The sequence below is a fragment of the Polypterus senegalus genome, chromosome 14, assembly GCF_016835505.1.
Source record: "Polypterus senegalus isolate Bchr_013 chromosome 14, ASM1683550v1, whole genome shotgun sequence".
Lineage (NCBI taxonomy): Eukaryota > Metazoa > Chordata > Cladistia > Polypteriformes > Polypteridae > Polypterus > Polypterus senegalus.
The window spans coordinates 62,454,788-62,471,684 of NC_053167.1; the positions used below are offsets into that span (position 1 = coordinate 62,454,788).

General features: G+C 39.9%; 1 protein-coding gene across 1 annotated transcript in view; it reads left to right on the forward strand.

Annotated features, from left to right (window-relative positions):
* The first annotated feature begins 615 nt into the window (after window positions 1–615).
* Window positions 616–16,897, forward strand: part of LOC120514852 (histone chaperone ASF1A-like) — a 49,511-nt gene continuing 33,229 nt past the window's right edge. The window contains exon 1 of the mRNA XM_039735459.1: window positions 616–989. Within this exon, the coding sequence (XP_039591393.1) occupies window positions 881–989 (109 nt within the window). The 5' untranslated portion in view covers window positions 616–880. The remainder of the gene's footprint in view (window positions 990–16,897) is intronic.

Sequence of the window (16,897 nt, forward strand, 5' to 3'; positions counted from 1 at the left end):
TTAAGACCAAAAGAAGCAGTTAAAGGTTCAGAATCTGAAAGAAATGCTCTGCTTAAAATATATATATATTTTATTTTAATATGTTGTATATCTGGCATAATCTGTAGTAATGGCCAAGAAAAAAAATTATTTCATGTTTTCATGCAGAAAGGAGATAACAAAGTTAACAGATTTCTGCCTTATCACCACACTGTACTGCTGGATTACCAAGCCTAGAAGATGCAATGAGAAGTCAAGCAAAACACCTTTTATTGGCTGACTAAAAAGATTACAATGGACAAGCTTTCAAGGCAAACTCCAGACTGGCTATCACGGTATAACACCGTAGTACTACAAGCCTAGAGGAAAACAGCCTACCTCTGTTGAATATAACTCTTATATATGATGTGCATTAGCAATCACGTTATTTTATTTTCTGTTTCACATTAACTGAAGAACAATACTGACATTTTACTGCATTGGGAAAGTAGGCTACGCGTAAAAACTTCAGCTAAATAATCTTAAACCTCGTGTCTTTCTCTACTCTTTCCAGAAGATGGCACTGGTGTAGAATTCAGCACGGACTAATGAACGATTCCGATGCCCTGATCGGGTGATTTCTCCGCCTTCCAGATGATCCGCCGAACTGTACGAGGGCTGTGCCCGCAGCTCCGTGCTGTGTGGAGTCACAGTATAGCAATCAATGTGGGAACTGAGAGAGACCGAGGCACTGGCCGGGGCCACAGCATGTAAACGGTTAAAGACGCTTGCCTACTGCCAGTGTGGGCTGCTGATCATTCTACGCAGCATTAGCGATGTGTGCTCATAAACCCCGGCTTCTGTTGCGCTGGCACTAGAAGTATTTTTTCTTTTGGGGAGGGGTGGGGGGGGTCAGAAAAATATGGCAAAGGTGCAGGTGAACAATGTGGTAGTGCTGGACAACCCGTCGCATTTTTTCAATCCTTTCCAATTTGAAATTACTTTCGAGTGCATTGAGGATTTACCTGAAGGTGAGTGCGCCTTATTTTCTAACTCTTCACTCCTAACTTGGCTGCAAGGTACCAACAACGTTGTCGTCTTGCTAGCGGCTGCGAGGCCTGGCTCCTCTTGTAAATAAGAGTGCTGCTCCACTGGATTTGACAGGCTGCGCTGTCCGGCACACGGCGTGGTTTTCAGGGTGAAACAAAAAGATGACAGGACTGACGGGGACGAATTCCCTGGGTTCATCTGTAGTGCGAGAGTGACAAATTGTGACAGCTTGTGGTCTCGCACGCACTTACGAGGTAGCCATATTGTCTGTAATCTTTGTCAACACCGCTACGGTATGGTGTTTTATACATCTGGGCTTTTTATGTAGGTTAGGTTACTATATGGATGACCCCGCTGTCGGGTCTCCATCGCCCTCTGGACGCACTCGTCGCCATTCATCATTTATTACGCGCGTCGTGTGCCCCTCAGTCACCAATCTCCTCTACTCAGAATAGGCGTTATGTTTTGTATTCGACTGCACCGCACATTCATCATCCGGGCGGACGTCTGCACACACAGAAGGTCGCATCCTCCGATCCATGCTTTCATAGCCATTACAAGCACCACGCACCTTAAGTATAAAGTCTCTCTCGTCACGCACTTACGTTTGGTTTTGTAAATTGATTAAATGTAGTTAACACGCAAGGCGCTATATGGCATTGAAATATCGACTTACTGTTTTAACCACGGCTCCTAGGTTTCTTATTCATAACAGACTTTTCATTGCATTCATTTTTATCGATTTCTTGGCACACCTTTGCCACCAGAAAGATCACCTTTATTTCAACATGGCCACCACTTAATGTCAAACAAATCAACAATTATTTGGAAAAGAAACGTATAAATGTGCAGTTCCTGAAAGATTCTGGGTTCGATTCCAGCGCCTGCTTGTTTTTTGCATGGAGTTCTCCCCAATACGTCGGTAGTTCTGGTTTTCCTCCTACATCCTGAGGACGTGCCCGTTAGGTTGACTGGCAATACTCAGGTGCGGTGGTCTTTTGGTGGTCTGACACCCTGTCCAGGTCTGCTGATTGCCTAGTGATGCTGGAATTGGTGGGTGTGAGAGAGAGAGTTACATTAGAAAGGTACAATGTAAGTTGGTTCTCGTTTGCTGTCCTTTTGTTGTGTCAAAGAAAAATTTGAAATAAGAGAGTTAAGTGATGGCCTGACATCAGTATGTTCTTGACATTTTTTCCTCCCAGTACATAATTTATAACATTTTAAGTATTAGTTGTACTAAGCACTATTTGGTATTATTTGATAATCAAATATAATATAATATAATAATCAAATCAGTTAATTGAACTAATATTATTTATGTTTTGTGTTATTTATTAATATATTTAATACCGCAGTTCATGTTCTTAAGACCCAGAGTTAAGCTGATGTCACATTACCTGACTTTTGTCATGGCATATGTCAGATTTGATGATTGCAGTTGCTAATCTTTTTGCTGGATCATGTCATATTACACAATTGGAAATCACTGTCCATGCCACATTTATTGACTGAGCAGTAATTTCCAAAATAGTTATTCATGCCCCTTTTTCTGACAACCAACAGCATGGTGCCTGACAAGCCCTGTGCTGTATGAAGTGTTAACAGCTTTAGCAAGTTAAGGAGCAATCACTGCCCTTTATTTCTTTTTTACATTCTGGTATGGTATGTAAAGTACAAGACTTCAAATAGACAAGCTTTTCTTCTTTTTGTGAGCGCCTGTGCTGCCTGATGGAGCTGGCACTGTATGAAAGGTAGCTGCGGCTGTTTCAGCCATAGTCTGTGCCCTGTTCGTCTTTTTTCTAATTTTTCAGTCAGTCAGTCATTTTCCAACCCACTATATCCTAACACAGCATCAGCACAGGGCACAAGGCAGGAACAAATCCCCGGCAGGGCGCCAGCCCACCGCAGGGCACACACCAAGTACACACTAGGGACAATTTTAGGAATGCCAATGCACCTAACCTGCATGTCTTTGGGCTGTGGGAGGAAACCTGAGCACCCGGAGAAAACCCACGCAGACATGGGGAGAACATGCAAACTCCACGCAGGGAGGATCCGGGAAGCAAATCCATGTCTCCTTACTGCGAGGCAGCAGCGCTACCACTGCGCCACTGTGCTGCACTTTTCTAATTTGTTTTAGTATATAAAACATGAGACATCAGACAGACAAGCCTATCTTGTATAAGTGAGTTCCAAAACATGCCTGTTCCTTATTCTTTGTTGCTTATACATTGTACTTCCAGCTGAACACACACTGGTTCTCGGTTCTCATATGCAAAGAGCCCACCGCTCTTACCAAAGAGAAAATTAAACATGTTAAATTTTATGCTAGCCAGTCACAGACTAGTTATGCATATCACAGTAGATAATCGGCTTCATTGGAGCGCACCACCGGCTGCCTCCAACCGGCTAAGATTATGTAAATGAAGGCTAAGATTGAAAAGTCGGCTATTGTGACAGAGCCTTTAGGTTTTGCCTTGCAATTCCTCTGCCTTTGACCCTGTTTTCGAAAAAAAGTGGGTTCAGAAAGTAGTATGGATGGATGTTCTTTGGACTTGGAGCTAAAATATTTACCTTTAAGCATAATTTGTAAATTCCTCCTTCTGTGCATGTCTGGAGGAGTGTGGCGAGGAATATGTGCTACTTCAAAACATTCGGAATGACATTTGGGGTATTTTTGATGTACGATATGCATGTATATGCATCTTGCTTCATCCACATTCATGTATTATTCAAGTAGTGTCTCTCGTTACCTCCCATAGTCCACAAGCATATTGTTGGAATGATTGATCAGCAAACTGCAATGCACCCATACTGTAAATGAGTATGTCCATAGTCAGGCTGATTCATGACTTCTGTCAAGTGCTGCTGGGATAAGCTATGGGATTCTGTTATCCTGAGAAAGGAAAACAGCATTGAAAATTGGTGGATAATGTGTTTTCAGATGGTTTCCCATTGCACCTCAGTCAGTGAAGAAAAACAAGTTTAGCATCAATGCCTTCTTTTAAATCCAACTCATTCTTTCACAGAGTCTGTTTTTCTAAATACATATTTTGTTAATGGTACAATATGAAGTGCACTAGCAAACAATTTAAAAATTAGAATGTTAAAATAGCCTTATAAAGTGAAAGGTGTAAACACAAGACATGCTGTAAAGCCAGTAGGGTAGCTCACAGTCTAATAAAGAAGGTGATACTAAACTAGATCTTGAGTGTCATACAACAGATTAATGCTTGATAGCCAGAGTAGAAAGGTACTCCAGGGTGTTTGGTTTCAGAGATTTTGTGAATGAGTGGCAGAATTTGAAGAGGGATCAGAAGTGGACAGAAAGTCTGTGTCTTTGGGCCTCAGGAAGTGTCATCAGGATAAAGTGTCAGGATTCAGACAGTCCCAGTTCAAGTGTGATCATGCTTATTGTGGCAAAACCAGTCAGGAGAGCTGCTGTCATTCAGAAGGTGGGAGAGGACAACACATTAAAAAACTTCTAAAACAGTGGGGAAAGGATGGACTTGATCATTTTGTGTAGATTTTAGAAAGAGGTTTAAAAAGCAACAAGGATTTGATGGTGGTCAATGAGTTACAATCAGAAATGTTTCTAAGGCTTGTTAGACAAGTTAATGTTCTGGAGGTGGCTTGCTGGAACAGAGTGAGGGTGTGAAGGGTTCAGGGTTTTTTTTAATCACTTGTAAAAAGAAAATTGGGATTTTTGTTTAATGTGAGCTTGTTCTGATGCTATGTATGTTTTAGTAGATTCCCATCTTACTAAACTTTCTGTCATGTGTGGTTGCATTACTGTACCACATGTGATGCTGCCTCTCAGGGTACTTTGTACAGTTCAATAATGAAAAAAAGTATATACTTATCTACATAATCTCACATTTTCTCAAACATCTCAAATATCACAAAATTTAGGAATGTTTCTCAGGGGATTAACACAAGGTTTCAGGATATTGGGGCATAACTCATCAAGTAGTGATATGTTGCATGTTGGTTAGACATGCAAGTAAGAACTGGTCTATACTGTACTTCGTACCTTGTGATAATACTACTACTAGTGTTAATACTACTATTACTCCTCTTGTGCCCTTTTCAGTATTGACTGTAAAGAAGCTAAACTGGAGCATCACACTATTCCATCTTTGGTTGAGAGTGATTTCTGTGTTGTTGTTCACAGTTGAGACCGTATTGTTATCACAAAGCCACTTTGCCAGATCTGCTACCTTGTCCCTATATGCAGCATTTTCATTAATGTTGATTAGCCCAATTACTGTGGTAGCATTAGCAAATCTGATCATGTGTTGGTTGCAATATGTATTACATTAGGCAAAACTTATTACATTAGGAGAGAATAGTTTCAAGGGGCTCTAGTATTCAAAATGAACATGAAGGTTGGGATTTTGTTCCCTACATTTATATCTGGTAGTTTGTGAGAAAATTCAGCATGGAGTTACAGTCGAAGTTACAAAGGAACAGATACCCAGTGTTTGAAGGCATGTTTGACATTTGTGTGCACCATAGTATATTTAGGAGAATATCAGCTGAAAGAAAGGATTCAAACTAGTTCATTACAAGGTACACTTACACACTCATTCATTCAGTTACTCACTTGCTCACACCAGTACTCTTTAGAGACACCAGTTAATCATATTTAATCATTGGGATTCCTTCTAACACACAAGAGAAGAAAAGTAAAATGCCTGGAGAAGAATCCACACATACACAAGGAAAACATGTAAAGATGAGAATTCAGGAATCTAACCATTGCAGCACTGTGCCAATATTTTCTTTAATTATGTAAATATGAATTTATTTAATATTTCTGCCTAATGACCATTCACTTCAGAGGTGTATTTCTTCATTGTCCCATCTTCTCCATTGCTGTTTGGCCTTGTTTTAATGTATACATCCTTTTCAGTTTACAGAAATTGATTGATTCTATTAATATGTGCTGGGGAAGAACAGGGATGTGGCAGTCTTGGCTGCTGTCTCACAGATTCAAGAGATTCTGATCATAACCCTGATATAGTTACTGTCTGTTTGGAATTTGCAAGTTCCTCATTTGTCTGTTTTGATTTGTTCTCCTGGTTACTCTAGTTACTTTCATATATCCCAGAAACTTTCATGTTGAGCCGATTGTTGACTGTGGAGCATTCCAGTATGAGTGTGTGCATAATTGTGCCCAACAGTACATGTCACCCTAATTCCTGTCATGAACATGATGCTGCTACGATATGCATGAGCTGCTTGCCATCATAAGATTTAATAAACATGCTTCAGGAAACGCATGGATAATACATGTTTTGTTTGTGTGTTCAGATTACTCCAAGTCATTTTGCAGTTAAATCTGAGCACTGAGTGATCATTACCCTTAAAAACATAATAAATATTATTCTGGGGGTGGAGGTTATAAGATATTTTGAGGCATACATAATGTATTGAAACCCTAAGAAAGAAGGACAACACAGGTAAATTAACCCTCTCCTTTAAATTATCACATTTCAGGATGTTGTATTTTCAAGGAATCACAGTAATTTTTATATAATAATCTACACTGCTCAAAAAATTAAGGGAACACTTAAATCACTTTTCAAATTACAATGAACAAATTATTCAAGTGGAAAATCTTTATTGAGTAATACTCTGTAATTTGTTGAGAACAAAATGATATAACAAGGGTGAATGGAAAACTAAATCACTAGCCTATTGAGGGCTGGATTCAACATCACACCAAAAATCAAAGTCAAAAATTTAAATCACAGGCTGGTCCAACTTGTGTGAGTTTCATCACTACAATTCATAATGTGACTCAGTAGTGGTTATGCACTCCCAACAACGTCTGGGCATGCTGCTAATGAGACAGTGGATGGTGTTCTTTGGCATCTCCTCCCAGACTTGGATTAACGCATCAGTGAACTCCTGTACAATCTGTAGCACTACTTGGCAGTGTCAGATACACCGATACATAATGTCCCAGAGGCTCTCAACTGGATTCAGGTCTGGGAATTGAGTAGGCCACTCAATGGTATCAATGCCTTCATCATCTAGGAACTGCCTGCACACTCTGTCTACAAGAGGCCGGGCATTGTCCTGCACCAGGAGGAACCCAGGGCCCACTGCACCAGTGTAAGGTCTGACAATGACTCTGAGGATTTCATACTGGTACCTGACAGCAGTCAGTAGCCTATCACTTGGAAGTCTGTGTGAACCTTCAAGGTATGCCTCCCTAGACCATCACTTACCCGCCACCAAACCGGTCATGCTGGATGATGTTGCAGGCTGCATAACATTCACCACACCATCTCCAGACTTGTTCATGTCTGTCACATGTGCTCAGTGTGAACCTGCTCTAATCTGTGAAGAGAACGGGGTACCAGTGGCAAAGCTGCCAATTGTATATTCCCTGGCGAATGCCAGTCGAGCTGCACGGTGATGGGCTGTGAGCACAGGTCCCAATAGAGGACGTGGTGCCCCCATACCACCCTCATGGAGTGTGTTTCTAACAGTTTAGTTGAAAACATGCACACTATCATCCAGCTGAAAGTCATTTTGTAGGGATCTGGCAGTGCTCCTCTTGTTGCTTCTCACACAAAAGAGCAGATAACTAGCTCTGCTGCTGGGTTGATGCCCTTCTACGGCCGTGTCCAGCTCTCCTTGTGTAATGGTCTGTCTCCTGGTATTTCCTCTATGCTCTTGAGACTGTGCTGGGAGACACAGCAAACCTTTTTGTAAATGGCACCCATTATTGTGCCATCCTGGAGGTGCTGGGCTACCTGTGCAAACTGAATCAGCTGGAGGTACTGCTTCATGCTACCAGTAGTGACAAGGAAACTAACAAAATGCAAAACTAGAGAAGAATCAGTCAGGAAGGATAAGGAGAGAGCAGTTGTCTCTGGCCTCCACCTGCAAAACCATTCCCTTTTTCGGGGGTGTCTTAATGATGCCTCTCAAGTGCATCTGTTGTCGCTTTCATCTGCACCAAAGTAGGTGAAGCCGATTCACAATCACTTATGTTTCCTAACTGGACAGACTGATATTTGTGAAGCTTAACTGACTTGGTGCTAGACTATGATGATTAAGTGTTCCCTTAATTTTGTGAGCAGTATATTTCAGAATGCTGTGCACATTTATAATGCTAATCAAGACATTCAAAGCATCACTTAGGTGTCATTAAAAAAAGGATCCTATCCCAGATGCATTAGGCTCAAAGGCCTTTCATGGGCACCAGTCTATTATGGAGGTGTAAGAAAAAAAAGGATTATTTGGAAAAAACCTGTAGATATTGGCTGATCATGCAGTCTTTTAATAGATAGTAACTAAGACAGGATTCAAAACCATCATCAGTGGCTGTGAGTTTCTAAAAATTAGAATAATGTGAATAAGAATACATATTGTGTGATGTGTATGATGGTACTTTCCATCTATATTAGGGACAATAACCTGAAATAACTGTAACAAAAAGATTGAAAACAGCAGAGTCCAGTAAGTTCTATGTAAACTGCCTTAAGCCCCAGCTTTCATTGACTCTACACATGTAGATTGGCAACAGAGACATCCAAGTTGAGCCTGAAATGTGTTGTTACTTAATGCAGCTTGCCAGTGGCAGTATGGTACATCTTTGTTGCTGTGTCCCAACATGTGATCAGCTAACAGCTTGCTGCCTGATAAAATACTGTAGAATCATTTTTTATCTACGACAGAGAAAACTAGGTGCCATTTAATGGCATACAGAAAATAAAATGTAGTGATTTTATAATTTAAACTAGGGGGTTCTCCCCCTGCTCACTTTGTTCACCAATCCCCCCGGGCTATGTGCCAGCCACTTTGCATCTCTGCCACTCACATTGTGAAGAGGGGGGCTGAATGCACCCCAAGGAGACGCGGTCGCTCATCTGAAACCCTCTCTTAAACGGTGATATAATGGGAAAAAAATTCAGGTTTTTTTTCTCCTCTTTGCTCGATCAGCTGCTGGTTTGCTTCTGTTGCTGTGCCACGTGATCTGCATCTCACACGGTGCTTCGAACATTTAAAACCCTGTACAGCAGCTGTCCTATTCTTTGTCTTTTATTTCCGGCCCCTGACGTGGTTAAATCTCTTGGCACAAAGTTTCATCTCATGGGATGTGAGTTCTTGATATTTTTTAGTTTAGAATTTAAAAAACGGAATAAGAATCTGAAAATCTAACAACATCACATTAAAGTTTGATAAATTCTGAAAAGAATAATACCAAACATATATATGTAGGTTTTAAAAATAAGCCCGATTTAAAATGTGACATAAAAACGTCACATAAAATTGTTGAACAAAATCGTTGCACTTTTAGGTTTAGGATTTTATATATAGAGAACAGATGTAACAATGATCATTTTACACTTAAGGACACATGTTAATGGTACACTGATATTACACAGTACTGTGTATCAATGCCTAGAAGATTATTTTACTCTTAAGGACACATGTCATGGTACACTGATATTAGAAAATATCAGTGCCTAGTTCTTCATTAGTATAGGTTGGTATGACTAAATATTAACAATACTGTTATTAACAAGAAAAGAATGATTATAAATTTGTAACTAAAAATATAAAAATAATTTTTATATTATATAAAAATTCCTATTATTATGCAGTTTAAAATGTATATTTTTGTTGAATTACTGAAGACTATTAACATTAACACATTTTTAAAATTAATTAAAATAACTTGTGAATCAGGACTTGTATTTCACTTTGGATGATGGAGAATGCTGTTACATATAACAATAAATAGGGGTGACTTCATGGAAGGTTTTAGAGAAAAATGTGTTGTGTGATCATAAAAGATTTCTCAATTTGTCATTAACGTACACATCAAATGCATTCATTGACATTTCATTTTCAATCATTAAAAAATACAGTGGAACCTCGGTTTACGAGTAACTTGGTTTACGAGTGTTTTGCAAGACGAGCTAAATTTTTTAATAAGTTTTGACTTGATAAACGAGCAATGTCTTGCAATACGAGTAGTATGGATACACTTTGTCTGGAGAGCGTCATGTGATCACAACTGAGCTGATCTCTCTCGTGCTCGCGGGTCTCTCTCTCCTTATCTCTCTCTCTCTCTCCTTATCTCTCTCGCTTGTGCTTTTCTCTCTCCTTATCTCTCTCTCTCTCTCCTTATCTTGCGCGTCTCTCTCTCCTTATCTCTCTCTCTCTCTCTCTCCTTATCTTGCGTGTGTCTCTCGTGTCTCTCTCTTCTCTTGAGGGCAACGTCTGAGTCTATGTGCCTCACTCATATAGTCAACATCCGTACGAGCGTATATATACTGTTTACTAGAGCATTGTGACTGTGTGTGTGTGTATGTGCGCTGTGAAGTGTGTGTGCCCATCTTGCGCCCCAAAACACGAAGCTGAGTCTCAGTACTTTAACAACACCAGCTTTATTCAGCTTGAAACAGCAACATCACTATTATTTATTGTAACGGGATCTTTATAATGTTCCTTGTATCACCCGTTGAAGGCAGGCGCTTATAGCATGTCTGCGATCTTTTTGGATGCGCTTATACGGCGAACTGCTACAGCGCTGGGAGACTGTGATTGCTTTGGGACATTCCGCGTGTCGTCCCGTTGGGTGGAATTCCACAAGAGTTTAGAAACTCACTCACACCGTCCATGATTCTTTTTAAAGGTAAAGTGCAGGTTAATTTGTTTTATGTATTTTTACTTTATATTTTGTATTAATCATTTTTATATGAATAGTTTTGGGTTGTGGAACGAATCATCTGAGTTTCCATTATTTCTTATGGGGAAATTCACTTTGATATACGAGTGCTTTGGATTGCGAGCACCTTTCCGGAACAAATTATGCTCGCAAACCGAGGTTCCACTGTAATGCTTATTATAGTATCAAATGCCACACAAACCCATATGTACTGAGACTGTTCAGCATGCTTACAATTTCCATCTCAGTTTCAACATCTCTTTAAAGCTACATTTAGTCAACACATAACCTTGCCAGGCCTCTGACATTTGCATTTATACATTTGGGAAACATGAGCTAATTAGCACTTAAAGGAAAATAATGTTTAATGAAATATTGTCTCAAGATTTTCCATCTGTTGTTCCACAACACTCTTTGATGTTGTAAAGACATCTCACATAGGTGATCAGAGGGTCACTGCCGTTTATGTCTGTGGACTCATCCACAATTAGCCCTGTAAAGAGACTGATGTTAACTGCAGCTATCTATATACATGTATTTGCAGAATGCATCTGAGTCGCTGTTATACTATTCAAATATATTTTGAATATATACTCTACAGTACTACAGTACGTTCATTCATATTTTTCACTATTGTACTAATTGACACACCGTTGCCTTCAAAAACCTAATTAGTGTCATAGATTCAGCATTTGTCGATTCATTTTAGCAATGAAGAAAGCTGTTTCAGTAGCCCTATTATTAAATATGTGTCTCTGTGGAATTGAGCATTGGATATTGTATCATTAGACTGATCTGTGTCATCCTTACATTTCAAAACAACATTAGGAGGTACTACTAGCAGGATTATTGTCACATGTGCACAGTGCAATGAAATTCTTATTTGCACATCTGTATGACAGGTGGATGGGCAGTGTGTAAGGTTTGAACTATATTGCCTGTTAAATTTTATTTTGGAATAAACATAGTTCGTATCATCACTGTTATAAATAAGTCATGGGCAGAGAAACCACTTGGGTTCTTGTTAGTACTATATAGTGTTGTGTTTTTTAAGCAAACAATCCATCTCTCTTTACTTTCAAATTTCCTAATCCTAATTTGGTCACTGGAGATGGTAAAAGTTAAATGGTTACCACTCACAGCTTGGATAAAATTAACAGTTTAGCAGGCTTTTTATTTATTTATTTATTTATTTATTTGTATGTTTATTTATGTGTGCATGTATTTATTTATTTATTTATTTATTTATTGATTGACTGACTTTGAGAGTAACATGATTGTACAGCTGTTACATGTTTAGAACACACTGAAATAATTACTTTATTGTAGGAGTCTGCACAGAACTGATTTTTCAATTGTACTCCTAAACACTTCCTCCATAATTTCATCCCACTCCTGGCTGCTCCACAAAAAGTTCCATGCTGTTTCCACTTGCTTCATCCCTCTTTCTCCAGTGCCTTCCTAAGGTTCCATTCCACTCCTGACCACATTCCTGCTTTCCCCTTTAAAAGGCACTTCAGTCGGGCACATGTCCTAAGCGGAGTGTTAAAACAGCAGAAATCTGTAAGGGAAAAAAAACACACAGAGATGCAAGTACATCTGTTTATGATTGTTTTTTTCTATTTCACAACACAATCAGAATTGATCTATTGATATATTTTTCAAAAAACAATAACTAGGGAGATAGATGAATACAGTATATAAAGACTCAAAATAGCAGTATTGCTGATATTTGTAAAACCTCAAAAATTGTCTGGGATATTTCTTTGACTGTTATTTAGAATGTGTAAATAAACAGTATACTTACAAATTTTGTAAACGTGCGGTACAGGGCTTATTTACAGAAAAGCACACATGACAGTTTGACTCCTGTGCCATCTAGGAGAACTGGGCAGAGCCACGTTACTATTCAACACAAACGAAAAGTATAAAAGGTGCCTAAAAACTAAGGTCATCTACAGAGAAGTATATTAATAATAATAATAATACCCATATTTTTGACTAGGATGTAACTAGTAGACAGATGATTGTGCGATCAGGAGAGCTGGCGTGTATAATTTTAACATTTGCTTTGAATAACACAGATAGATAGATAGATAGATAGATAGATAGATAGATACCACAGAACTGCTTTAAAGGAAGAAAGTTCAACAGCAGTTGATAATAGTACCTCTAAGGGATGTCCGGGTACCACTTTAGGGATTGGGAAAGGACTAGGGACCCCTGGGGTTGTCCTGTTAGAAATGATCCTTTTAGATCACATTGTTTCTGCAGTCTTAAATTCTGTCCTTTCATTAAAGGACAGACAATCTCCTATATGCCTGTCTAACACTGTAGAGAGCAGGGGGACAGGTATTGAAGCATGCTTTCAGTCTCCCTCCTGGACATATTTTGGTTCCCCATGAATAAATATCTCTAGAGTTCCATATACAGAACTGAACAAAGCATCTCCTGTTGATGATGAAAGTGACATATTGTTAGTGGTATTTTTGCCCATGTTCCTACCACCTGGGATATCATATAACCTGACTTCTGGCCTGCACTATATAATACTGTATCAAATACATGTATGAGGGGCCATTCAGGAGAAAAAGATTTGTTTGTAAATATATAATTGGTTCTATATATATATGTATATATATATATATATGTATATATATATATATATATATATATATATATATATATATATGTATATATATATTGTCACACACGTGTGCATGGGAAGCAGCTGAAGGGCTTAGACAATACTGTTTATACATCTGCCCAGGGGGGGGCGGGGTACGCTGATGCTCTTTCTGAGTTCTCTGCAGGTCTTACCCGGGAAATCCCACCAGGAGCCGCCATTTCCAGGAAGGACACACCACCTCCGGTTCCGGCCCCAAGAATGAGGTCACTTCGGTTCCGGCCCCAAGGGTGATGTCACTTCCAGTTCCGGCCCAGAGGACGACATCATTTCCGCCCTCTGAGCTATAAAGCTCACTGCCTTTGCTTAGGCAGGCAGTTCTGTCTTGGACTCTGTTGTGTAAACAACTGTTTTGAAATGTCTCGAATTCTATTGCAGCCAGGAAACCGCATTAAACGGGTGGCTGCCCCAAACCTTTTCACGCCTCTGGTCTCCAGTTATTACAATATATATATATATATATATATATATATGGTTCATATATATATACATATACACTGTATATATCTGTATATATAAGATTCTTTTCGCGCTTGAAATGGAAATTGTGTATGACCGAGCGAAACGGAAATTACATGTGACCACAGGACATATTATAATACAGGAACTAATCACTTCGTTTGTGGACGCCTTTTTTATATCCTCTTTACGAATTGTTATTATTTGTGTGAGAATTATTTTACTGATATTGAAAAGAAATAAACACAAACACGCCGATCTATCCCATAGAAGTGCGCCCCTCGTTGCCCTCTCCCAGCCCTCCTCTCTGGACTCCAGTGCTGAGCTGTCTGTCGCCAGGCGCGTTCTGACAGAGAAGTTTTATTTATTCGTCCAAGTGACTGTTGCGGAAACTGCCACATTGTAACTTTTTTTTAATTGGCAGTACTTGATAGTAGAAGAGATGAAGAAACCAGCTTTGTGTCTTACTACTTTTTAACTGTGCCGAGCTGTAAACAATGTGAAGACGAGACTGCCTTCAGCGGCAGGGGTCGTGACAACAAAGTGGACGCTGGGAGAAAAAACAGCATGTCGGGCTGCTCTGCCGGGTTGACAGCTTCATAGTTTCGGGCAGCGTCCTCTCTTCTTGCACTGTTTGTGACACTTCAAGTGCACCGTCAGCTTCTTGGACAGTGGAAATCTTTGCGAATGAGTGTAATCGGTGCCATCGAAGGGTGACTCTCTTGGTAAATTACGGTGCACGACTACTTACTCTCCCTTGAGGTGAGTTCAGGTCACTAAATCCCCGCAACATTCAAGGTTGCTTTTGTGATGAATTCTTTTAAGAAGATGTACCGACCTCCTCATGTGAAGTATTGGACTTGGGACTTGCTATCTCGTGCGATCTTGCGATGTCCACGGCTTTATTTAATGTTAGCTGAGACCCGGCACTTAAAAGTTTTTCTCGCACTTTTGCTGAGTTTGTGCCAAACACTATTCTATCCCTGACCATCTCATCTTCGTTTGCATAAGCACAGTCCATCACCAGCAATTTTACTCCATTACAAAGTGATGAAAAGTCTCGTTTATACCCTGCGTCCTCTCATTAAACTTGTATCTCGCGAATATTGTATTCATCTTAGGTGTGACAAACGGCGGCGGCAGCGTGTCTATGAACCTAATTTAAAGTTAAGCTTTACACCCTGCTTTCCTATTCGTTTGCATAAGCACAGTCCTCCACCAGCAATTTTAACTCTGTTACAGCAAGTTTAACTCCGTTACAAAGTGATCAAAAGTCTCGTTTATACCCTGCTTCTTCTCATTAAACTTGTATCTCTCATAGGCATGACAAACACCAGTGGCAGCTAGTCTATGAACTTAATTTAAACTTAAGGTTTACAACCTTCCGTGCTTTGTTTTCGCAGTAGCTGCGCTTATGAATATGCTTGTATGTGTCACTCGCTTCATATTCTTTTGCTGCCTTCTCAATTGTGTAATGCGTTTTTTGAACAGGTTTCATTCATCGAAGTGATCACTACCCAAATCGGTACTCGTGAATCTAAGATGTTTAACAGGCATTCCCGGTATTAAGTTGTGGATTTGCCTGCGAATATTTAGTGGCAGCGTGTCTATGAACGTAATTTAAACTTAGGCTTTACACCTTGCTTTCCTATTGATATGTCTACAAAGGCTTGTTCAGCGTCAGAGGGTTGTTCCTTTCCTACTGCATCAATAAGCAGCTCGTCTTCCTCTTTATCTGAGACATCACACACTGTGCATGCACGGGTTTACCTTTCCCAGTCCTGCAAAGTCAGTTCACGTGAGCCGCTCGGAGTACATGCATCGAAGGTTCTCAGCTGTGCTTGTGCTATCTCGTGCGATTATGCAATGTCCACGGCTTTATGTAATGTTAGCTCAGACCCGGCACTTAAAAGTTTCTCTCGCAGTTTTGCTGAGTTTGTGCCAAACACTATTCTATCCCTGAGCATCTCATCTTCGTTTGCATCAGCACAGTCCTTCACTAGCAATTTTAACTCCGTCACAGCAATTTTAACACCATTACAAAGTGATCAAAAGTGTCGTTTATACCCTGCATCTTCTCATTAAACTTGTATCTCACGAATATCGTATTCGATGTAGGCATGACAAACGCCAGTGGCAGCGTGTCTATGATCTTAATTTAAACTTAAGGTTTACACCGTGCTTTGTTTCCACAGTAGCTGCACTTATGAATATGCTTGTATGCCTCACTCGCTTCATATTCTTTTGCTGCCTTCTCAATTGTGTAATGCGTTTTTTGTTCAGCGCTCTTTGGAGCTCTTGCTTGTTGTCTGCGTACTGCGTTCACAGTCAATTCACGTGAGCCGCTCGGAGTACATGCATTGAAGGTTCTCAGCTGTGCTTGTGCTATGTCGTGCGATCTTGTGATGTCCACGGCTTTATTTAATGTTAGCTAAGACCCGGCACTTAAAAGTTTCTCTTGCACTTTCGCTGAGTTTGTGCCAAACACTAGTCTATCCCTGACCATCTCATCTTCGTTTGCATAAGCACAGTCCTTCACCCGTGAATATTTAGCGGCAGCGTGTCTATTGGATTGCTGCTGAAGGACGGCCTTATATGGACAGGCACTCAATTACGTGGGAGGCGTGACGATGAGGGACGCAACTCCACCTCACACGGCGACCGAGCTGCAGGCTATGGCCGTATATATGTACGTAAGTAGGTTCCAGTTATGAACGTTATGTGTAGAATTTTGAAATGAAACCTGCCTAACTTTGGTAAGTAAGCTGTAAGGCATGAGCCTGCCAAATTTCAGCCTTCTACCTACATGGGAAGTTGGAGAATTAGTGATCAGTCAGTTAGTCAGTGAATGAGGGCTTTGCCTTTTATTAGTATAGATATAATCAGTTCAGATACATTGGTTTGAATATATACATTAGTTTGGATATATCCATTCAGATATATTCATCCGGTCAGATACTGTATATACATTGGTTCAGATACACTTGCTTAGATGTATGCATTGGTTTGAACACATCTGTTCAGACATATACATTGGTTGATATATA